A 24392-nucleotide genomic window follows, 5' to 3' on the forward strand; every position below is an offset into this window, starting at 1 on the left:
CCGCAGCACCCAGCGCCCTGCGTTAGGTGCACAGACTGCTACTCTGGTGGCCTGGGGAGTCCTCCCAGGTTCATTTTGAAATGAGAACTCAAAGCAACTCCTGAGCAGCCTGCCCTCATGCCAGGAGGGCTCTCTCTGTGTGGAGGTCCCCGGCTGTGATCCTGGGAAGCCTGTGTCCTGGCGATACCATCGCCTACTGCCTCCAACTCAGGGGACATCAGCACTCAGAGTGACCTGCAAACCACAGAGATATCTCTGCACTGCTGCCTCCTTAACTCTTGAAACGGCAGCATCCCTCCAGGCCCTTTGAAGAACCTATCGTATCACCTATCTATCTGCAGTGTCAGGCACTTCTGTGCCTGGGAAAAAAAAAAAAAATCTGTTCCTGGGAGTCTGGGAGCCTGGAGCGCCACAGGCAGCCAGCACTGTGCCCCATCCAGCCTCGCCCCGGTCCCCGCTGCCTCCTCGGTAGGTGCTGCACCACCAGCAGCCTGGGTGTGGTGTAGGGCTGGATAGACGAGCATGGGGAGGAAGTTATTATCTCCGCGGCACAATGGGCATGGTGAGTCATGAGTTTAAGGCCAGCATTTTAACTGAAATTAGGCAGCTAGATCTGTATTTGGTACCTAAATCAAAATGATTTGCCCAAGGACCTGCAATGAGTCAGCGGCAGGGTGAGGAAGGGAGCCAGGCTCTGCTCGGAGCCAGCACCTGCCCATGCTGACTTCAGGTTGCTGTATTCAGAGGAACCTGAGAAAGCAAGACCTGGGAGCTAAACTCAGGCTCTTTCAACCAGCATCGTCTCAAATATATTTTTCCCTCTCTCAGCGAGAGATGTACAGCAGTTATGCAAAGGGCCAAACTTTAATTATGTCTGATTTCCAAAAGACACTAAAAAGCAACTCCCATGCAACAGAGGCAGGTGAGAAATGAGGGATGTACAAATCTGTAAACTCATTTAGTCTGTTCTCCTACTACCACTGGCCACACACACGTCCTTACTGGTTCCAGTTAGCTGGGGCTGGCTAAAACAACTAGAGCCCAACAATGATAATGACTTTGCCATTAAAACATCCAGACCAATGGAAGGACACCGAGAAACATAGTCCCACCTCTTCCTTTGGGAGATATTCCAACTGCTAGAGATGTTTAGTTAAAAATAGCCACCTTATTTCACATTTGTATTATTTTAGGACGAGACTGCAAGGTTTGGTGCCCTCATTAACAGACTCGCTAATTGCTCAGGCCATCATCTCCAGACAGGTGAGCTCTGAAATGCTTCTGTTGTCAGTGGTCCTGTACAAAAGCCCACTGTAAAGGTACCAGGTCTACTGGCAGCCAGAGTACCTTCAGCAAACCGCCCCCCGTCACCTGCTTGCTGCAAGAAGAGGTAAACACCAGACTTACCCTGACTGCCCTGCTGAGATGGGCAGTGAAGGTGAAGACTCAGACTATGTCTGGGGGTGCCTGTCCCTGAGAAATCAGCAGGAACCGTGTGGTTTCCCTCCCGTCCTGACACCACCTCCTCCTGCTTTTTCAGCTCTGAGCCGGACTGCGGCACTAAACACTTCCAGAGCGGCCGAGAGCCTGAGCCATAGGGCAGGGGAGCGCTTGGGATCAGGGGCTGGACTTCGGGCGAGCAGTGGTAGCCAGCGGGAGGGCTGTGAGGAACGTGAGCATCGCAGGCTTTGGGCAAGGCTGAGTCCTCAGGGAGGAGAGCAGGGTCAGGCTCCAGGGGACACTTTCTTTTCCTTCGGTGATGACGGCTCTGTAAGCTGTGTCTCGGGGGCAGCGGGACAGGGGATGTGCCAGCTGATCCCGATTGTCTGTTGGCATCTACACTGAAGTCCAACCTGTCTGGAGAAGTGGAGGGGGCATGAGGGGGGTCCCGGCCTTGCTGGGGACAGGCTGGCTGTCCTGCCGAAGCTGCCTCCTGTAGCACAGTGCTGCTGTCCAGAGGCTGCTGACAGTGATGGCTTTTCTCGGTCCTCTTTTGTGTCCGAGCACCGTGGAAGCCAACCTTGGCCCCAGAGTACCGGGATTTGCGCTGCCCGGCCCGCCCGGGTGGACACTCTGTGTCTCTTCTGTAGTGATGGTGCTGGTGGTGGTGGTAGTGAACGTGGCTGAGCACCTGCGGCTTGGCCGGAGCAGCACCCCCAGGCACCATCAGGTCCAAGGACCTGGGCCGTGTCTCCCTCAGCGGCCGCGGCTGCTCCTGGCCGTGGTCCATGGCAGGTCCCTCCAAGCTGCAGTACACGAAGGGGTCGTAGTCGCTGCTGAGGGAGCTGCGGAAAGTGGAGCAGCTGCCATGGATGCCCTGCAGACTGACGTCTGTGCAGTTCAACATGGAGTCACTGGAGGAACCGTGGCAGGGCCCTGAGCTGGAGTCGCTGCCTGGCCCATCTGCCAGGTACCCGCTGTGGTCCGTGAGATAGCTCTCCCCAGAGCCACTGCTGTTGTGCTGGTGCCCGTGGCTAACCCCCCGGCGCAGGGCGGGTGCACGGTGCTGCTTCTGTGCCAGGGCTGCCTTGGGCCCCGGGCAGGGAGGCTGGGGCTGGAGAGAACAAGTCTTGTGGGGTGACAGCGTCTGTCCGCACGCCGAGGGGTTGGGATGCTGCTGGCCCAGCAAGCCCGGGGCCAGGGGGGACGGGTGGCCGCAGGCGAGCAGGGAGGTTGGCCTGTAGGGCATGTAGTGGATGGTGCCAAAATCCAGCTGGGAGAGCTCTGGAGAGTGGAAGAAGGGGTTACCATGGGCTGGATCCGGGGGAAAGCTCCTGAGGTTCCTCTGAGGATACGCGTGTGGAAGGTGGTAAAGGGCATGTCCCGGGTGCTGGCGGAAAAGGTGGAGTCGCCGTCCGGGCTCCATGTCCCGAGGGGCCAGCCTGGAGCCAGCAGCCGTGGCCTGGTCCACTGGGTCTCTGGCTGTGGAGAGAGAAGGGAGCATCCAGCATACGTCCCACAGCTCAGCTGCAGTAGCCCCAGAACCAGCGAGCCTCCACTGCACTCCCACTATGGTCCCACGTACTACCCGTGCCCTGCAACTCCTCCCTGCCACCACCAAACCATCTTGATGGTCTGCCCCGACCCTCAGATCCCACCTCCCTTCCCTGCGGGTCCCAGGACTGGGAATCCCTCCTCTTGGTGCAGGTCCCAGCCCAAGCCCAGTACCCCACTGTATGCTGCAGGGGCTGACACGCACAGGGACCCCTCTCCATGTACACACCGCCCTGTACACCCACGTGCTCCTGCTGACACACTGACTGTCTGCGTTGTCCAAGGGTACATGGACCTCCTGGGGATAACATCTGCCCCCAGCCCTGTCCCTGGCCAGGAAATGCTGTGTCTGAGCCTTACCGAGAATGTTGAACATGCAAAGCGGACACGTGTGGTGTTGCTGCAGCCAGGGGTCAACACAATCCCGGTGAAATTCATGGGAGCACGAGATGATCCGCAGTTCCTAGAAAGAGGAGGAGTGTGAGCAAGGAGAACCATGGATGGGTCCTTCTTGATGGAAGCGAGCCTTGTAGGATGGAAAGATGTCTACTGGCGAGCGACCTGCTGCCCAGCTTTGCATGGAGGAGACCGTGCAGCAGACGGGCAGCTCTGCTCGCTGCGTCCAGCTCTGGGGTGTGAACGTCCAGAGAGGTGCCAGCCCTCGGGAACAGGGGGCTTTCAGGCTGAGTGCTTCAGGGAAGCAAACCCCACTTTTGTCCTGTTGGTTCAACGTGGAGGTATTATGGACATTTTACCCTGCAGCAACAGCTGGAGACGCATCTTCAAGGAAGCTGAATCTGCAGGCAGGTGACTTCAGCAGGGGCAAGGCTTTTTTGGCCAAGGGGCAGGCAGACTTCCATTGACGCTGGTCCTTTCCCAGCCCTCAGGAGTTGCTAAAGGAAACACCCCAAGGGCCTCCCGCCCCTGCTAGACTGCTCAGCTCCCCCCACAGCTCCCCCCTGACTGTGGCCGAGAAGCTCAGAGCCATGGCTAACCACCAGCATGTGTCCACAGCCTACCTGGCCCTCACTGAACTCCTCCAGGCAAATTGCACAGACTGGGGCTGAGCTGCAGCTGCTGGTCGAGTCCCACCGCGGCGCCTGCCGGCACCGTGACTGGTACCTGCGTGTGGCCAGCTGCCCGATGGCCTGCATGGTCTGCTGCTGCAAGGAGTCCTGCCAGGGAGAAAGGAGGCTTTAAGGAGAGGCTCAGCCTTACATTGCCATGCTTCTCACTGCCCTTCTGTTTTGGAATTTGGAGGTGATACTCATTTCCAGAGGTAACTTTTTGTCTAACCTGACTTAGCCAGAGTAGGCTTTGTCACCAGCAGGAGACATCTGGCAGTGGATGTTCAAAATCACTCAGCAGTCCTGAATTTTTGAGCCCCAAAGGCTTGTCCTTCTATAGGACAAATGGGGTATCCTCAAATCTGGAAATACGTTCGAGTCTGGAAAGATGATTATTTAATTTGTTAGTTTCTATTAAAAATACTAAATCTTCTACTCTCTACCAATACAGACAATATTTTTAAAATCAAGAGCTTGTGGGCCAGCTCTGCGGATTTGGGTGCCTGGACAAGCTCTGAAAGGTGCTGGGACTGCAGGCTGCAGTGCTGGCAAGGCAGCAGGAGGAGAGCAAAGCCACTGCATGAGGGATGCTGCCAGCCCACGTGCCTCACGTGGCCACATCTTCAGTTCATACAGAGGCACATTTCCCCTCCCAAACTGCCCGTTCCTGCCCTTCATGAGTTTCTGTTTGCTCAGATGCATCTGCTCGGTGAGATTCCTACCTGAGTCCTGTTCAGCTGGCACTTTGTGCGGACAACAAAGATCAAAATGATGACAACCACAGTGCTGACCACCGTGAGAAGAATCCACACATCGTAGTCTGGCTGTTGGATAAAACAGGAAAGAAATTACTCGTGTGTGGCAGGGGTGGGAATTAGAGGCTAGGCAGGGGAATCCCAACCTCTTCCTGACCATCAGCCTTTGAACACGTGATCCTTGGCCAAGCTTTACCTCTTTGCTCTTTACAGGTAAAATAAAAAGGCTTCAGTCTTTTCTGCACATCCCAGCAGGAATGGAATTTCTCTATCTCGCAGCATCTCAGCTCCCTAGAGGTCATGGTCTAAGGTAGCACAAGATGAAAAAATCAAGGCTTGGTCTCACCTGAAGAGACAGGGAATCCCCTCGCCTCACTTGTGATGTTTAAGCAGAAGAAACTAAGTAAGTTGAAAGCGCTTTTGAGCCTTTATTTGCAGCACGTCATCTGAATGCTGCAGACAGGCAGCTCTGGCAAAGGGCTGCAATCTCCATCCCTGGGGAGGAAACCTCAGCATCTTTGGGAAAGTCTTATTACGTGGCACAGCAGCTTGCGGGGGGGGGATACAGAAGGCAGTGGGAATGGTGTGTCTCTCACCCAAGCTGGTGGCTCCTTGACCTCTATCTTCACGTGGGCCTCTCTGTTCTTGTTCACGACGCCCATGAGAAGCTCAGCATCGTGGCCCCTGATCAGAACCACGGGCTGACTCAGACCTCGGGGCTTTCTCAGCTGTAAAGAAACAAACACAGTGGGAGATGGTCCAGAACAGCCTGAAACAAGGACTATCCTGGCCCCCTAGGCATGTCTGGTTCCTCCCAGTGCTTCTTGCACACACTTTAGAGACTGACTGCTCCCCCAAACTTGCTCTATCCTTCTATGATGAAATCAGATGGAAGCTCCTGCTCTTTTACCAACTCTTCATGGATATCTTCATTTCCCCTGATGCTGCCTCCTCATGCACAACTGGACACTGCTCAGTGTCTCTTGTACTCCTCTTTCAAGCCCCTGTGGTCTCTCCTCTTCCATGTGATAACTGCCAACAACACCGTCGAGTGTTGCCTTCGCTACAGAAATGATTCCTCTTTTCTTCCTGTGAGATCCATCAGTGTCCCCCCTCCTCCCTCTGTGATCTGCAGGACATTCTCTTTGTTTTTCCCACCATGGTCCAGTCAGCCTGGCATGGGTGGCTCAGCAAGTGTCCGAGTCTGCCCTCCCCTCCAGACTGACCTGAATCAGGGTGGCTATCTGAGCCACGAACCACTTCCCATACCCCTACTGAGCAACCTCAGCGGCCTGCACTCGCTTGCTGCATTTCTCAGGCATCAGAAGTTAAGTTGTAAGTGCATGAAAGAACCATGAGGGACAGATCCAGCGAGCAGGGGTTAGCCCAAGTTTTGGTAAGCTCAGGCACCAGCTCCTCTATCTGTCCTCTTATCTAATGCTGGACACTTTTCACTATCCCTTGATTATTTTGATGGGGAACCTATTCCTTTCCAGAGATGTCAGTGGAAGGGACCTCTGGAGGTCTCTAAACCAGTGTTAAACTTGCAGCAGGAGTATCACCAACAGCACAGCAGGGTGGCCGTGACTTTGGCTTGAAAACTCGAGAAATCACCTTTCCCCTAAGGTACACCAGGGCTGTCTGTACTAGATGGGATCATGCAATCTGTGACTTCCCAAGAGGAAGAATCCAGCTCCTGGCAGAAAAGCTCAATTGAGCAGACAATGTCCTTTGAGCACAGAAAGCTGCTGGCCTGCTTGTGCTGTGTGGAGATCCAGATGTGCCATGAAGTGAGCAAAAGAGAAAAGCACTGTCTGTGTGCGTGGACGAGCTGGGTAAGAGCTGACATTCAAAGCCAGCCTGGAGTATCCTCCTGGGACCTCCCACTTGGTGGCTGGTGGGTCCTGACCTGGGCACATTTTGGGATGGGACAGCGGCACTGTGGTTTAGCTGATAATATCAATGGAGTTTGTACCTGATCAGCAGCGCTTTCATCATCAGTAATGTCAAAAAGGATCGCACGGGCTCCACGCTCCCCCGCCAGCTTTGCCTATCCAAAAGAACAGAAGCTTCAGTGGACATTTTGTATTGTACATCTGTATTAACATCTACCATTTGGATACGTATCTGCCTCCCTGGCTCTTCACAGGAGAAAGAAGCAGCTGCTGCTTAGATTGAGAAAATCATCTACCCCTTGGTTTCTGTACTTGTGTTGAGCTGCAGTGCCTGCTCTTGCTAGAGCTCTGCGGTTCATGGATGGTTTCTCCCTATGGTTGTGGAGGCAAATTAGTTGGTGGGCTTACAGTCACAGCAACCCATAAACCTAACAGCAAATTCCCCAGCTGTCTGTGCCATGTGCCCCTTTGCTTCAGAGCTGGATTTGCAGAGGAGGGACCTGCAGCCCCATTAGCTCTGCTGACTGCTACACAACCCTCCTGTCCCAGGACAGCAGAAACCTCTGCAGGTCCCCACTTCTCACCACGGCTGCACCAGCCACGGGCTGTCCATGGGCCTGACCCCCACACACATTGCTCTCCTTGGTCCCCTGCGTTCCTTAGGGAGAAGCTCAGGTGAAGTCTGGGCTGCAGGTCTGGTCTAGGATTAGGAGTGGGATGGTTTTTCACAGCCCACCGGTTGCTGTGGTCTGAGGACAGCTTTGAGACCCACCCAAATGAGTGTACATGCCACCCTGGTGAGGTCAAAGCGGACCTTGCGGGGTCACCCACGTCCTCCCACCAAGCCCTTCGAGCCCTCCAGGCAGGCAGAGGCAGCCTCTTGTGAAAGGCAGACAGGGAACATGAACAAAGTGCAGGGCTGGGCCGCTGTTACTCATGCGGAGCCCTTTGATCTGCGCGTCCCCGAGCGCCTGTGCAAACAGGGAGCTGCCGGAGCTGCTGCAGCAGTTTACCCACTGCATTGCCAAACCCCAGCTCAGGGGCCAGAGGTCAGTGCCGCCGCTTCCCAGCTGCAATATCAAACGCAGGGCGCCGGCTGAGCGAAGGGAAGGGGCATTCCTAGCGCGGCAAGCAGTGCTGGAGCAGGTTTAGCTCCATCCTTCACTTGCGGGTGCCGGTTACCTCCATGCACTTCGCTGGGGAGAAGCTGGGTGCCAGAGGTGGGGGTCTGGGTCTGGGGACAGGATGTGAATGGAGGTCAGGAAGGCCACGGAAGCAGGGCTGCAGGCTCTGAGTTGCTAACAGGATTTGACACTCTTGGGTTTGTTTGGTATACCAGATGGGAAAGCTGGAAAAGTGGGATCAGAGGCTTGGGGCAGGGATCAGAGACTGGGGTCCAGCCTGGGATCAAAGGAGCCTCAGCGTTTGCCAGCTCCAAAGAAGAAACAGGACTTTCAGGTAGTGATTTCCACCCGTTGGAGCCAGTCAAGGTTTGATGAACAGTGAACAGCTCTACAAAGGTTTTATCCTGCTAAAGACACCAACAATGGGGAAACGAACAACAGACTGGATGAGTGACTCTTCCCAGCATCTAACTCCTGTTGCAAAGGACACAACTTTTGTTCAAGCTATTCACAACCTGCTTGCTGCAATAATTTTCAGAGTTCTTGCTGTCTTTGTGTCGGATCTCTTCAGCCACATTGCACAGCTGACCTCCCTCTTTGAGGACTGAAACACTTCTGGTGCAAATCTGTATTTACAGGATGATTTAGGAGGTTTCAGCAGTCTGTCAGCCAGACTTGCAATCAGTGGTTCCCTCAGAAAAAAAACCACACCAAAAAAATTATAAATGATGCATCAGAAAGAAAAATAAATCACTTTGAACTGATTCCAGAGGTATTTTCCAGACCTTCCTCTCCCCTTGCAGACCAAACACCTTCCCTACTGGTTTTAGCTTTGGATGCTGAAGCAGTGCTAGAATTTAAGAGAGAAGCAGAAAAGGGCATCAGGTGGCTGGTGGAGTTATCCTCATGCTGGGCTGGATGAGGTTGCCTGTGTGCAGTGCTTGGCTGGGTGACAGCTAAAGCAGAGGTTATGATAACACTTTGCACATGGCTATTTTTATCATCATTGATATAGCCCTGCAATTCAACATGCAAAGCTCTACCGCAAGAAACACATGCCAGGAAAACAAGGCTCCTGCTCCGGCGAGCACCAGCCACATCCCACAGTTACATCTCTGCTCTTGAGGACAAGAGTTGTCCAGGGATTTTGAGGAAGAGGTGTGTATGAGGTTGGAGGGAAGGAGCTTGGCAGAGGCTTCCGGAGGATGGAGAAGCAGCCAGATGGCAATTGCAGGGGGATGGAGGAACCAAGGTACAAGGCAGGGCCTGGGGATATGGCCAGCATCTGCCTGCATTTCATGGCTAAACTAGTCCTATCTGGGAGGACAAGAGCTGTGAGCCTCCTTGGGTGAGATCTTGAAGCAGGACTGCCTGCAGGCAGGATGGCAACCGATGTCATGTTCAGCTGGATCTCAAAATCCTGTGTTGGATTCAGCTCTGGTAACAAAGCAATAATGACTAAAGGCCGGTGAACTGTCACTCTGTCAAGTCATGAGCATGGCAATGAACTGAGAGGTTTACTTGCTTTGGGAGGGCTAGTGGAAGGGATCAAGACTAGGGAGGATGACCACAGTGCAGCAATGCACCACGTCTTGTCCTCTCTGCAGACTTTCTTCAGCCAATCCCTTGACTCAGTAACACACTAGTACTTCAAGTACTGTGATCAGAGACTCAAAGATTAAGGGCAAAGCTAGCAAAACAGTTTTTAAACCTTTTAGGTTCTCAAGTGGAAGATGAGTCTTCGAAGCTGCTCCTTCCTCCTGTTCAAGATCCTCCACAGTAGCTACACTGACCAAACCAGCCATTGCTGCCCCCACCCCCCAGCACATGAGATGTGGCAGCCTGGGACCACTATAACGTGATGGCCACGTCTGGATGGACACGGGAGAGCTGGAGTACCCAGTTGTGCTTCCCAAGGCACCTGCAGAGCCCTCGCTCTCATGTCTATCACAAGCTGCACTGCAAGCCCTTGGGGTCACTCTTTATCCCACCACCCTCGTGCACCACTCACACCCACAGGTGGGACCAGGCCATTTTCCAGATGTGGGGTAACCGATAGCAGGTCAATAACTCCAGCACACTGGCTTGTGCTAACAGCTGGCAGCAGCTCCAGAGCAGCACCAAACCAAACTTAGGCTTCCACCCTGGCCCAGAAAGGGGTAGGCATTGCTGTCTGGCTCCCGTGCAGCTGGGGGGAAGCAGCCCCGAGGTGGCAAATCCATCACAGCATCACATCCCTTTCCTTGTTTTTGTTGCCACAGCCTCTGCGAAAAAAACAGCTGTGCAGGAACAACTGCTTGGTACCAGTTGTGCCTGCCCTCTTCAGCTGAGCTGCAGGGAGGCCAGAAAAGGACCTTGTCCCCATCCCTGGTATGTCACTGCCAGCAGAAAGCAGACAACAAGGGCAGCATCACCTGAATGCAATCCAGATAAAGCCAAGAAGAGCTAAACAAGGTTTTTCTCATGTTTGTACAGTGCTTGTGGAAAATATCACAACATTTAGTACTGAGACAATAAAAGGACGCAGTGAACCACTGAAGAAAAAGCTAATGCTAGCCTTATCCACACAGCTTTATCAGACACAAAGATTTGAAGGCTTAAAATGACCCTCGTTCCTACCCGATTTCCTTATTACCAGAGAGTTGTACCAGTGCCCTCAGCTTTTGACGCAGTAATTGCTATTCCGCGAAGGTACCTCTTTCACAGGAGACCTGATCTGAAGCCCTCTGAGATCTCCCATCCCTCTGTGGGGCAGATGGTGGCCCGTGCTGTTCGAGTCACATCCCACCGCTAGTTCGTCTGGTTTGCATTTGTCTGAATCGCTCAGCACTAACTCCTCAGGTACCTCATCCAGTGAAGTATCACAGTATTATTTTTAAAGACAGGACCACAGAAGATGTTTTCTGTGTCCATGTTTTCCCACAGGACAGAGGACACGGGGAAACACAAATCCCCCCAACAGGCCAGCAAGCAAGGGGAGGCTATAAAACAGGAGGGGTAGGAGGCTGACAGGCAGTAAAGCGTGCAGGATGCTGGGGAAAGGTTTGAGCTGTCCCAGAGCAGTCAGGTTAGGGAAAACTCCACACCTTTTACAAGGCCAGGCAGTCCAAAAAATAAGGAGGGATGGGTATTGGGGACGGCTGGCACAGCGCCTCCCCCGAAGGACCCCTCTGCCAAGGACCCTGCTCTATCCTTGTGCTTTTCTCCACTTTCCTACCTTGCTGCTTCCTCTTGCTCTCACTCTTTCCTGCCCCATGGGTTTCACTTCCCAGGTTGGTGCCACTGGGGGCATTTTTGCACCTACCTTGTTAGCCAGTGACAGGCACGGGTTGGGATCCCGATCCGGCTGTTCAAGCTTGACAATGGTGATGAACCCTGATTCGGTGTGTTCATCCTCGCTGGTGTTGCACAGGGACAGCGGGTGGGACTGCAGGACAAAAGCAAAGGGAAACTCAGATCTTGGGGCTCAGCACTGCAAAGGGTGGCTCAAGCCCGTCACAAACTGTGCCGTAAGGACCTGCCCAGAGGGTGTAGGACACCCCTGCAGTGGGCATCACCACCGCTGCTACATCCCACGGCCCTGCTTGAGTGTGAGTGAGGCTTTGAACGCCACAAGAATCAAATCACTTCAAAGTTTTAGTCCACCAGGAAAACGTCCCAGAGAAAGGTGGAGTTTCTACCTTTCTGGTGGCTTCACTCAGGTCTGACTTTGTCCCAGTCACAGATATGCAAAGGCAGAGCAGGCTGTGAGGCCACAGCCCTTGACTTTTGGGACAGAGCATCCCAGCAGCACAGATCCCTGATGCTGCAAGGACCATCAGCATCCTCGGGCTGCAGGAGACTCTGCCGGTGGCCAGCTTGCTCCCTGACAGCACTCCGGGCAAGGTGAAGGGACCACAGCAAAAGGAAACTTCTGATGCCCCCAAAGATTCAGCACTTCTTGTTTCTCAGCCACCAAACTCAACAACTTTATGATAAATTTACAGAGGAGAAGCCAAAGGAAGGAGTGAAAAAACTGAAAGTGGCTAGAGAAGTACCAGGAATGAGGAAGAAGAAGAAAAGATCCCAGTAACCACATTCCCAATGAGTCCTGGAAAAATGTTCATCAGCTTGAGGCAAACCACTGGCAGCAGAGAGCTGAGACAGGATGGGGTCGAGGCACTGGGTCTGGGTACACACCTCTGCAGAGTGTCCTACAGAAGGGGATACAGGGTGCCCCAGCATGTTACGGGACACAAGCTGTAGGGCTCAGTCCTGCCCGTGGCACTCAGTTTGGGTTTCGGTGGTCAAACCCACTGGAGGTGGGGCTGTTCTGCCACTGGGGCAGAGCTCGGGTGGGCAGTGCTGGCTGCACCTCACGGGCATCCACCATCGTGGTGATATTCATTGAGCGCTGCTCTGATCCTTGCCTGGAAAGTGTGTAATTGCCTCTGATTTTTCAGTCTAGTGGTGGAGGGACGATGGTCTCATGCTGGATGGCAGGAGGTTGAAGGAAACTGCAATTCAGTTGTTGGCTCCCTCCTGGGAGTCCCACCATCTCGCATGAGCCTCCTCAGCTCTTCCCAAAAAAGCTTTCTGCTCTGTGACTCCATTGTGGTGTATGAAGCACACAGGTTATGGTACAGAAAAGCCTATAAAAGGCTGCGGGACAGCTTTTGTTACTGCATCAGTATGTGGAAGTGTGGGAAACAAGCAGGAAAGCTCAACGTTATAAACCAGGAGGATTAGGGCAGGCTTTGTATCTGGTGCCCATCCAGAAGCATGCCCAGAAAGCTTGCCTACCCCACAGGTAATCCTGCAACAGCATCCCAGTGCTGTGAAAAAACAGGCTGTCTTGGCAGATATAAAAACAGGGGGAGGAATTGTCAGAGCTGCCCAGGGACACCCCTCGCTCTCCATCCGCACTGGGCCATGCTCATGCTGTGAAGCAGTGTTGGTCCCATCTTCAGGCTGCTGCGTACCCCAGCACGGGCCTGGGGCACCCAGAGATGTGGGCTCACCCCTCGGCGCGGGGCTGGCAGGAACTGGGGAACGGGGCAGGCTGGGAAACAGCCAGATGATGTTTCCTCCTCCCCGCCAGCAGCTTATTGCAGAAATCCAGCTGTGGGGGAGAGGGAGCACGGGGCTCATTTCACCTAGCTTCAGACATGCTGATGTGGACTTTTCATGTCTGAGAGGGTCACAGGAACAGGTCCTTCAAGGGAACGCGACTCACCAGGGCTGTTTTTAGTCACGTCCTTCAGGAGGAGATGAACTGTGCCCATTTCTCACTGCTGACAACAAAGGAGCGTAGGCGATTCACTCAGATGCAGCCATCTGTATGGAGGCCTTCAAAAGCCAAGCAGCACCTCCGCTCACTCAGAATCCCAGACTCATCTCGGCTGGAAAAGACCTTGAAGATCCTCCAGTCCAACCATTAACCCAGCACTGACAGATCCCAACTCCACCAGATCCCTCAGCGCTGGGTCAACCCGACTCTTCAACCCCTCCAGGGATGGGGACTCCCCCCCTGCCCTGGGCAGCCCATTCCAACGCCCAACAACCCCTTCTGCAAAGAAATCCTTCCTAAGAGCCAGTCTGACCCTGCCCTGGCGCAGCTTGAGGCCATTCCCTCTTGTCCCGGTGCTGGTTCCTTGGCTCAAGAGACTCCTCCCCCCTCTCTGCACCCTCCTTTCAGGGAGTTGTAGAGGGCCATGAGGTCTCCCCTCAGCCTCCTCTTCTCCAGACTAAACCCCCCCAGTTCCCTCAGCCGCTCCCCATCAGACCTGTGCTCCAGACCCTGCACCAGCTCCGTTGCCCTTCTCTGGACACGCTCGAGTCATTCAATGGCCTTTTTGGAGTGAGGGGCCCAAAACTGAACCCACTCATCGAGGTGTGGCCTCACCAGTGCCGAGTACAGGGGTAAGATCCCTTCCCTGTCCCTGCTGGCCACGCTATGGCTGAGGGAAAGAGATGCTAAATGTCCTCGCTGGCCCTCCTGGGCACGGGGAGAGGAGAGCTTTGCCTGTCGGACCCTCTGCGGGGTGGCCGGCGGGGCTGGGTGCTCGGAGCTGGTCCCGCTGCAGGCTGGAGCATCCCGCCCTGCATCCCCCGCAGCAGCTCAGGGCCCGCCGCCCCCGGGGCTGACAGAGGCAGGTTCTTCTCCACCCTCCGACCCCGGCACAGCCCCCGGGGCTGCAGCAGGAGCTGCCACCGCTTGGTGGGGCTCGTGGCCGGATCCTGCCCCTCCCGGCCGAGCCCCGCCGGGGGGCTGCGGGGCAGCCAAGGTCCCCCCGGAGCCCGGCTGGAGGCGGCCCCCCCCCGCCCCGCCTGCCAGCGCGGACCCCGCCGGCACCGGGGTTCCCCCGGGGAGGGTAATTTGCAGAGATTGTCCCTTTGATCGCGTGGTTATACCCATCAGAAGAGGGCAGGGCACGCTGCTGGCACTCCCGGGGGTGTTTCTGTGCAGCCTGCGCCGTGATACAACCCGGCACCAATTCTGAAAGCGCTGCGAAATCAAGGAGGCGCTGCAAAATCCTAGTGCTGCAAAATGTGGCACGAAGTCTTGTTCTACCAAACAAGAATAGCTCTTACAAAGACCTGAAAGTGAGTTAAAATGGTGAGGATTAAAAAAAACCCAAACAAACGAGCAACCACAGACAGAATCACAGAATGACAGAATTGTCTAGGTTGGAAAAGACCTTGAAGATCCTCCAGTCCAACCATCAACCCAACATTAACAGTTCCCAACTCCACCAGATCCCTCAGCGCTGGGTCAACCCGACTCTTCAACCCCTCCAGGGATGGGGACTCCCCCCCTGCCCTGGGCAGCCCATTCCAACGCCCAACAACCCCTTCTGCAAAGAAATGCTTCCCAATATCTAGTCTAAATTTAATAATCTAATAAAAAATAAAAATCTAATAAAAAATATCTAGACATTTTCAAATTGCCTAGATTTTGAGGTAGGTAACACCTACAGTCACAAGGGCACAAAGAAATCAAACCCCAGACTCCCACCTAACCTTCAGGAGCTCGCAGACAGAGGTCTAAGAGATGGCACACAAGTCTGAGCTAAGACATAACCTGTTACACTTTAAAACATTGCACAGGGTAGCTGGGCACTGATGAATTGCTGTGTGCCTTTGACTGGCAGCCCCTCATCCATCTTTCTCTTGGGGTCTTTCTAATCCATAGTGATATTAGAAGAAAAATGTCAAAATGCTATAATTTAGACTTCAGATGTAAAGACACTAGAGAAAGTGCAACTGTACCAAGCCAAGCAGGTTTCTGGGGTAGCAATCCAATCTGTTATGTCTTGGGAGCGCTCAGGGACGGCTCCCAAATATCCCCATGCTTCACTCGAGCAACAGCAGCCACTGCCCCACCGAGACCAACGCAGCAGTGAAGGGCCCGTGATCCCGCTGGCTCTACCAAGCAATGTCATTATTTTTATACTCTGTTTGCTTGACTGGGAGTTCTCCAGCTTTTGGTTAATATATCATCGTAATAACTGCAGAAAAACACAAAACAGGAAATGCTAAGAGCATGTCTCCAATAATTCCGAGATAACCCTCTTGCCGGCTTTATTGAGCCTTCACTGGGTTGCTCCTGGAGCCTGGAGCAGCCCAGGCCACTGGTGCTGGGGAAGAAGTTGCACCTCCGGGCGCTGCTTGGAGCTGTGTCTGCCCCTGGGAATGGCTTGGGGTGCTGTGATGTTCCTGGTGGCAAGGGCGAGGGACAGACTCGCACGCTGAGCACACAGCAGCCTCTCTGTGATGAGGATTGCTGGATCCGATCACCACATTAATGATAAACACTGAGAATAAGAGTGATGAGCTAAGCTTCCGCAGCTCCAAATGAGCATGGGGAGCATGTATAAAATGCTGGCAGGTGGGGGGGGGTCAGTAAACATGGAGAAGACTTGCTGATAAATGCACCAAAACCCTCCCTTTGATTTTCTGTTAAGACTGAGCACTGTGGTGTCCTCTTTCGCTCTGGGACACCCACTCTCTGGCCAAGCAAGGGTCCTTCACCTCGATCATTCCTGCCGAGGCACAGCTGCACCCACACTGCCATGGCAGGCAGCCGAGACAGCGCTGGGGGAGCAACAGCCAGGCAGGATCCCTGCCAGCCGAGACCCTCCCTCACTGGGCAGTTGCCCATGGGGCTGAGGCAGAGTAGTGGCCCCTTTGTTATCCTGTGATGAGTCCCTCATCAGGCACTGGCGTCTGTCTCAGCACTCTGCACAAGATGACCAGGGGGCAGCTCGAGAGGATTCTTCTTTGTGCAAGGGACACACGTCATCCACCCATGTGACATGCCCCACTTGTCTCTGCACCAAACCACCTCTTCCCTCTCTTCCTACCGTCTTCTTCTCCTGTTTGGTGCTACACAGGCAACTCCTCAAGCAGCAGCAAAGCAGCAAGACCTGGCTCTTACTGTCTACATCCTACGACTGCATTTCTTGGCACCTCCCCTGCCCCTTGCATTACGAGTGAGCGACCACAGCTGCACATCATGCTCACAGGACAAGAGCAGACTCAAAAAATCACCTAAATCAAATATTATAAGATTCCTCAATGCAGAGGACTCATGCCCTGGCTGCAGAGTCAGGCTCCCTTGCTGCCTCTGAAACCAGACTGGTGCATACACGGCTGCAGACGGGCTCACCGAGGGCAGGAGCGAAGGGCTTCTGCAGGCAGAGCATCCCCCACCCTGCTGGGCTGGGCACCTCTGGAGCACCGACTGCCACAACCACGAAGCCGTATCTTCTTGCTGAAGGAAGCCTCTCTGATCTAGTAGACAGAGGACAGGCAAAATCCAGTCGCTGGAGAGAGGAGATACGTTCATATCCCAAATTAAAGATGTCTTGTGCACGTTGCCTAAATCTCATTGTGGTCCTCAACCAGCACTCTCCGCTCCCGGGGGCTCCCGGTCAGCAGCAGCACCTCGATGGGCGTTACAGGGATCCTGCAGTGCTGCTCCAGCTGGGGCTTCCCTGTTCGAAGTCACACGGAAGCTCTGCCAGACTCTTCTCCCAGAATGATCCCTGCCTGGCCCTGTGCTGCTGGGATCCCAGAGGTGGGGTTGGGATTAGCTTGTTCCCTGACAGGGTTTGGACCCTGCCAGCTCTGCCCATACCCTGGTGCTGGCCCTGCTTGTAAGACACTATCAACCAAACCTGTGAACCCCCTGGCTTTGTCACTCCATCTCTCCCTGTCACCACATCCCTCCTGTCACCCTTCAACAGGATGCAGAGTCCTCTGCATCCCTATGTGCTTGCTACCTTTTTTTTTTTTTTTTTTTCCTGTTCCCTCATGCTATGGCATCTCCTTCTTTTCTACCTTTTCTGTCCACAACACCACTCTGAAAATACTGAATTTCCCTTTTCTAACTTATCCTTGCCATCTTTCCCACTTTATTCCCACTAGACCCACTATCTTCACACCAGCCTGTCCCTGCCCCCATGCCAGCACCACTCACAGGTTGTACGGAGCAGCCAGGAGCTCCCCTGCAGAAACACAGGGGACGTGGAAAGGTCCCCGGGGAAAGCCAGGCATAGAGAGGTGCTCGATTCTCACTTGGGGGCTTCATTTATAAAAGAGTAGAAATAAAAGATGACCCTGAGAGGTCATCTAGCCCACTTTGCTGCCTGAAGGCAGATCAGCCAGACCTAAAACATTCCTCAGAGACACTCGCTCAACCTGTTTTTGAGACCTCCAAAAAGGGAGATTCCTCACCCACTCCAGGACTGCCTTCTCTTTGACACTAGAAAGTGTTTTCCAATGCCTCATCTGAATCAGTTTTGTTGCAGTCTAAGCCTATTAATTCTCACTGAATCAACTATGCCCACAGAAAAGAGATTATTCGCTTTTTTCTCCCAAGAACCATTTAAACATTTCTGTTCCCCTTTCTGTTCACAAAAGAGTCTTTAGGGACAAGGGCTGAAAAAGGACTTGGAGAAGCAAAGTCCCCGATGGCCACAGTTTTCTCTGTAAGGGAACTCAGATTACTTCACACCCTTCCTTCATGGGGGATGAATGAGTCAAAAGGATTTATTTGATTTGAAGTGGCAGTAAAAATTTTATAACCAACCAGTAAGGTTGGCATGGAAAAGAGAGGAAGAGAACAGGACAAGAGAGTGTTCAAAGGGCTCTAGAAAAATCTCGGACTAAACTGGTGAACTGTTAACATCAACATATCACTAAACTGACCACAGTACCAGAAAAATTGCAGGTAGCAAACAGCAAGCTGAATCTGAAGAAGTTGAGAGCAATGCAGGGAATGACTTCCTTGCCAAAAAAAATGGTAAAAAACCCAGCATAATGAAGGGAAGAAATAACAGCACTTTGGAAAAGGAGAGCAATGCTTCACAGACCCACGGGGTTCCTTGAAGCAGTCAGCAAGTGTGGGAATGAAGATAGTTCAGTTAATGCTGTACACTGGTGTCTCCTCTTCTGTTCTCCTACAAGGTCAGGCTATGGAAGGTGACAGAATATCACGCAGTACTACCCAGGGTCAACTCCAGAACTAAGAAGAGAGAAAAGCCGGTCAGCCTTTACAGCGGAGTGAACTTACCAGGACAATCCCACAGATAAACTGTGTTGTCCAAATATTCACAAAGGACTTGGAAAATGAGAGGAATGGTGAAGCGGCCAAGTTTTTCAATAATACATAAATATTCAAGCGAGTAAATATTAAAACTGGCTGCAAAATATTAAAACTGGATACTGAGTGACGGACTGATAAAAGATGTTAAAAAATGCAAATATGAAAAAATACATCTAGCTGTTTGACACAGGGGTGAGCTCTAGGTTACCTGTTAAGAAACAGGAAAGATCTTGGAGTCATCATGGGGAGTTTCGTGCAAACTGTTGCTGAATCACCCAAAGCAGTTAAAAGGCAAATAGGCTATTAGGCATTACCGGAAAAAAAAATAAAGAAAAAAAAAAAAAGAAAATCTACTAGATAAAGCTGCAGTGTGTCAACATCTTGAATATTACAAGTCCTGCTCATGCCATCTTAAACAGAGGGCACTACTTCTGTACACGAAGAGATTAAATGAACAAGAATTCTTCAGCTTAGTGGAGACGGGGTATGCTAGAGCTACATAAAGTCATGAAAAATATGGAGAATTCATGGAACGAGGACCATGAAGAGCTGTTAAATCCAAAGATGTGGACCCCAGCCCCAGTGCAGGCTGTCTCCGAGCCCAGCCTGCTGGCAGCTGGGGAGCTGCAGAGGAGTGTCACTTGATATTTGCCCTTTCCTTCCAATTTTTTGGGGCCAAGCAGAGGAACTGTAGACATGGGGCTGTGCCCTGGGTCTGGAGCACCCGTGTGGGCACTTGCCAGGCAGCACCATGGGCTGCACGCTCACCTCCCTGCTGGAAGGCTCTTCCCACAAATATTTGGGCTAGAAACCAAATAACAGAATAAAGCTGAGGTCCGTGGTCAGTGCCAGAGAGCCGGGAGAGCTTCTTCCACCCCACAGGCTCCAGCAGAACATTAGTGGAGCCAGCAGCTGCCTTACCTGTGGGGACAGCTGTGTGACTTCTGTGACCCAGCACCGGTGCTCCTGCCTTCCTTCTCACAGGCATGCCAGCAGCTCTAATCCCACACAAGTCTTTGGGGCAATACTCAAGTGTCCAGGGCCTGGAGGAGTGTGCAAGGATTTTGTTCAGGACAGCAAATGCTGCAGCTCATGCCAGGAGCATCTTGCATGCACCGCTCACGTCACAGCCTGCAGTGGCTGGAAGTGCCTTGTTGGAAAGGCTCCCTCACAGGTGAGCTACATCACAAAACAGAAAGGAGCCTGGCAGCAGCGAGGAGATAAGCCAGGAGGCCTAGGGCACAGCAAACAGTGGCCTTTTGAGAGTATGTGGCATCTCGGGCATCACCATGCCACGGCCCCTTGTCGCTCAGAGATGCCCACTCCCTGCTGACCTGCTTGCTTCATCCAGTTGTGCCATATCGCTGTCCCAGAGCGTGAGCTGGTGAGGACATTCCTATACTGGTGGATATCAGGGTCTGGCTCTGTACACCCTCTTCCCTGCTGTAAGTCTGCCAGTGAGGCTTTGAGCTAAATAAACTATATTCCTTCATGGGTTTATATTCCTTCATAGGCTTCAAAAGTGCAAGTGGAAGTGCGCTACTACCCTCCTCCCCATCTTTGCTGCTAACACTGACCTTGCTGTGAGAATTATTGGGCAAGATCCTCTGCTGGGGTCTATCAGGAGATGAAGAGGGGGAACCTGCAGTAGGACTGTCACAGGAAGGAGCAGGGCAGAGGTACCTGCTCTGAAAGCCAGATGTGCACCTGGGGTGCATCTCCCAGAAGTGTCAGAGCACAGACACTGTCACAACCGCTGGCACCTGGGGAACTTCTGGGGACCTCTGCGGGGCTGGGATGGAACAGGGTCCCTGCACTTCCCCTGTCTTCTCCACATCACGTCACCAAAGCACTGACGGCCCTTAGCAGGCTCAGTCTGCGATGCAGGGCAGTGCTGTGTTCCTGTGGCACAGGACAAGCCTGAGGAATGCTCCTGCCAGCCACACTGCCCCGCCAGGACACCCCAGTCATCAGATCCTCCTCCCCTGGTGTCCCTCAACTCTGTGTGAACATTTTTATTCTTGTGTAAAAGAAGCTCTTTCCAGTTTATCTTAACCCTTCAGCCCTATCAGTCAAGAGAAGCCCCTCTTACACTATGTAGCTGTCACTGCTCACAGACACAGCAGCAGGAATGAGGGGACGCTACCAAAGGTACAGGAGATGCTGCCAGGAGGGGAACATGCGGCTACAGCAGAACTGGAAGGTGCTGTGGGATGCTGCTGGAAGGACACAGCAGAATGAGGAGGGATGAGGCAGAGAGGTGAAGCGCATGTTAACCATGAAGATCATGGAAATCACTGGTTGGAAAAGGAAGAGAATGGCAGTGTTTCAAGGGACCCGAGGAAAAATTGCAGCTTCCTCCTGAGCATGAAGCGTAGCCATCAGGATACAGGGCTTTTTCATTTACCTGCATAAAGTTTCAAGAGCTGTTACACAGCAAACACACCTTACCCGCCTGTGAGTCACAGACAAACACATTCACTGATAACAAACGCATTATTCTTAGAGAGACTCAGGTCCTACCTCAACATGCAAATAGCCCAGACAACCATCCGAGTCCCCCGAAGGAGTGGCAAGAGGTGGGAGAGGAGACAAAGGATCTACAAGCTGCCAGTGCAATACTCCTATGCTTGTTCCTTTACGCGTGCTCATGAGCTTCACTATCTTTGGCCCGTCTCAAGGGTCAACAGTGCCTGAGGGTTTGATACAACAAATCAGTCCCTAATCAATAACTGCGTCTCCTTCTCCTTTACATTACAAAGCTGGTAAACAACAAGAGGAGTGCCGAGCCCCAAGAGGGACGTTTATTTGATTATCACATGTGCAGTATTAGATGGTTTAGGTGAGTTACTAAGTGGATCTTTTCCGTCTAATTGCACAAGCATGGCCATGGTGTTGGAGAAAACTCTTGCTACGCACTTCACTGTCCTACTGACAGCTCTGCTGAAGTTTTCTCTCCTATGGGCAGAAAGGTCCCACGCCGGGGAAGCAAGTGCCACTTGTTCCAGCACAGCCACCATGATGATAGTATGGGCCAACAAGGAAATTTTTGGCAAAGTTTCATCATGATGTCTGGTTAAACTCTCTCTCTCCGGTCTGCGCATCCATTTTGGAATATCAAAGGCAAAGGGAGGTTCTCTGGTCAGCCCTGACTCACACCACTAAATGAAAGTAAAGGCAAGCTGGCCCAAGTCATGGGAGAACAGCTCACGCTCCCGCTGCCTCCGAGCACACTGCAAGCAGTCTGGATTCAAAACCCAATGAACAGCATCCAACCCACGTTGATCTGCTCACCTCATGTACCTTAGAGGGCTCAACTTGTCCCCCCTCTGGGGGATGGTGCCACTGGCAATCTCCATACTTCAAGGCCCCCTTACACAATGACCTTCTGCACTGTGCTGACAGTGGTTTGGACGTTAAAACTTTTCCACAAAACTCATGCAAGTCTTGTCCCTCAGCAACAGCTCAAAGCACTGGCAAAACCCAAGCTGTGCAGAGAGCACAGCAGCCCGGTGGCATCCTTCCTACCCCTCAAAGCACAAAGCTGTATTGTCACTGGCGACCAGCTTAGGGGTGCCGCAGACACATGAGGTCTTCCACAAGTGAGATGTCAAGCACCTTTACAGGAGACAGCTCTGACCCTAAAAGCAACTCTGCAGTAACGGGCCAGATACAAAGACTCACCCAAACCCAGATCACTTTACCGCAGAGACCGGAATATTGTTTCCTCAACCAGCAAGTTTCTACAGAGGATTTCAAAGTTAGAGCTTTGAAAGTGGATGCCAGAAAGAGCATTCTTGCTCTTCTAGAAAGGAGATAACAGATCTAGAGGAGCAAAGACTGACAAGGAAATTCTCCTTGGGGCAGATTATGCCATAATTTCTTCTGAAGCATCACACATCTCTAGGAGGGCTGAACTTCTCCTGGAAGGAGACCATAGGGCTCTCCCGAGGTTGACATGGACTGGGAAATCCTCTAGGACTCTTCTAAAGATGCAGCTCAGCAGCAGCATTGCCTCCACCATTGCTTGGAGATTGCAAGGCCCTGACGTGGACCTGAACCACCATTATGGCCATTTCTGGAGAAACCAGAAACGGTCCAGGGGATCCTTACCTGGTCACAAGTGAAACATGGGCATTTGTCACGATTGCACATGAACCTGTGCTCACCAGGGAAAAGCTGCAGGCAGGAGATGGGCATGGGGTGGAGGAGTCACCCCGGCTGAGCCTTCCTGGCTGGTGCTGCGCCCTGGGGGGAACACTGCCTGATCCCCTCCCCCTTGAATATCCCTGGGCTCCACTGCCTCAGCCAGGTGCAGAACAAAAGGAAACTAATGATTTAGTTATTGCTTCAGCACCGAAGGTTTGAAGGTCAGCCATTCAGCGCGGTGCTCATTGTATGGCCAAGCACTGCCTGCCCTGCCTGCAGACCTGCCGCTACAGTCAGCTCAGCAGGGGCCGGTACTGTACGGCTGGCTTCTGAGCGGGGAGATGAAAGGCTTTTTTCTAATGTAATAACTGATGGCCTCTTCAGTGCCGTTTGAACTGTTTACAGGCCGAGTTAACGATTACAGGCAATGTGTACCTTGGCTGCTGCCCAAAATTCTTACCCGCCCGTCAGATATTATCAAAGAGCCCTTCACTGCTGGCCTGGAGTCCTTCCAAAGCACAGCGCCGAAATGCCGAGGAGGGGCCTTCAGCGCTTGATCATGAAACCCAAGCTAGAAAGTCACAGATTTACTCTGGCGAGGTGTCCTGGGGACCAGCCGCTGAGTCACGTAGAGACACGGGAACACCCGAGGGGTTTCTAAAGCCCCTGGGTCTGTGTGGAGTGGGCTCTTTCCTGCAGAACATCACCTTTGCCAGTGCTGGTTTCCATTAGAGGACACTACACAGTCCATGAGTTCCGCCTGTCCAGGTTTCTCTCCCTGCACAAGGTCGCTGCCGTCCATACCTCATTCTTTACACGTAGCCTGGGTGGTTTTGTTAATGCTGGTGGTTACACAGCTTAAGGCTACTCCTGCCAAAAGTGTTTTCAACACCCTCATGCCTGAGAGTGTGGACAAGAACAAACCAGGTGGTGGGAGATTAGATAAAATCACTTCCATTGTTATTTGTAGCTGGAAAAATGCAGGTGTAGGTATAAGGTCTGGCTAGATTTGGGTTAGAAAACAAGCCCCAGCTCTCTGGGGCAAACTGCACCAAGTCTGGAAATCCTGTTGAAATGAAGGGATGAAATCAAGAACTGGCAAGCTACTCTAATTACAGCTGAGTAACACAGAGCTGCATTCAAGCAGCGCTGAGGCTACAGAGCAAACTGCTTCCGAGGCAGGAAACACCGCAGCTGCAGAGGACGGCTCCGTCCTACCAATGGTCCTGCACCCGCGGAAACCTGGGGAGGTTCAGTGAGAGCAGAAGCTAATCTCTGCACCGGGCATTGCTCCGGGAAGTTTCTGTCAGAGGCAACTTCCTAAATACAACTAAAAAAAAAATAAAATTACATCTCCATTTCAGATAGAAACATGCATCAGTCCCCCTTACCACTGAACTTTAGGCTGTAAAATGCTATTTAATACTGTTCACTAGACCATCTGCAGACTGAGCTACCATGGCTTCAAGGTATCCGCAGACCACTGTTAAAAAACCTCTGCTTCAGTCCAGCCCAGGGTTTAAAACTCCCAGCTACACCGGCAGCATGAACTGATGCATCTCGTGCCTACCAGGGGGCTGCAGCAGTGCTCGTACGCCTTCATCCAAAAGCTCTTTGTAGAAAAGGCCAGATAATAAAAGTATGAAAATTTATACTAAAATTTTGCTCCCGTGTTCCCAAAACGAGGCATTTTTGACCTGCACAAAAAAGGCAAAAGCGTCTCTTTCGCAGGCTGACAAGAGATGGAGTTTCCAAGGGATGCTTTCCAGAGAAGGGCTGATGCCTTCACATGGTGCCAATTGTGTGCTTGAAATATG

The 24392-nt window shown here is 52.6% G+C and overlaps 1 protein-coding gene across 1 annotated transcript in view; it reads right to left on the reverse strand.

The window, feature by feature from the left end:
- RNF43 (ring finger protein 43) overlaps positions 1 to 24392 on the reverse strand; it is a 60945-nt gene that overhangs the window by 5657 nt on the left and 30896 nt on the right. Inside the window, exons 2-8 of the mRNA XM_074890320.1 lie at positions 11140 to 11262; positions 6792 to 6866; positions 5413 to 5544; positions 4784 to 4885; positions 4014 to 4169; positions 3355 to 3457; positions 1408 to 2922 (exon numbers count right to left, since the gene is read on the reverse strand). Of these exons, the coding sequence (XP_074746421.1) occupies positions 1408 to 2922; positions 3355 to 3457; positions 4014 to 4169; positions 4784 to 4885; positions 5413 to 5544; positions 6792 to 6866; positions 11140 to 11262 (2206 nt within the window). The remainder of the gene's footprint in view (positions 1 to 1407; positions 2923 to 3354; positions 3458 to 4013; positions 4170 to 4783; positions 4886 to 5412; positions 5545 to 6791; positions 6867 to 11139; positions 11263 to 24392) is intronic.

This window comes from Strix uralensis, chromosome 20 (genome assembly GCF_047716275.1).
Source record: "Strix uralensis isolate ZFMK-TIS-50842 chromosome 20, bStrUra1, whole genome shotgun sequence".
Taxonomy (NCBI): Eukaryota; Metazoa; Chordata; class Aves; order Strigiformes; family Strigidae; genus Strix; species Strix uralensis.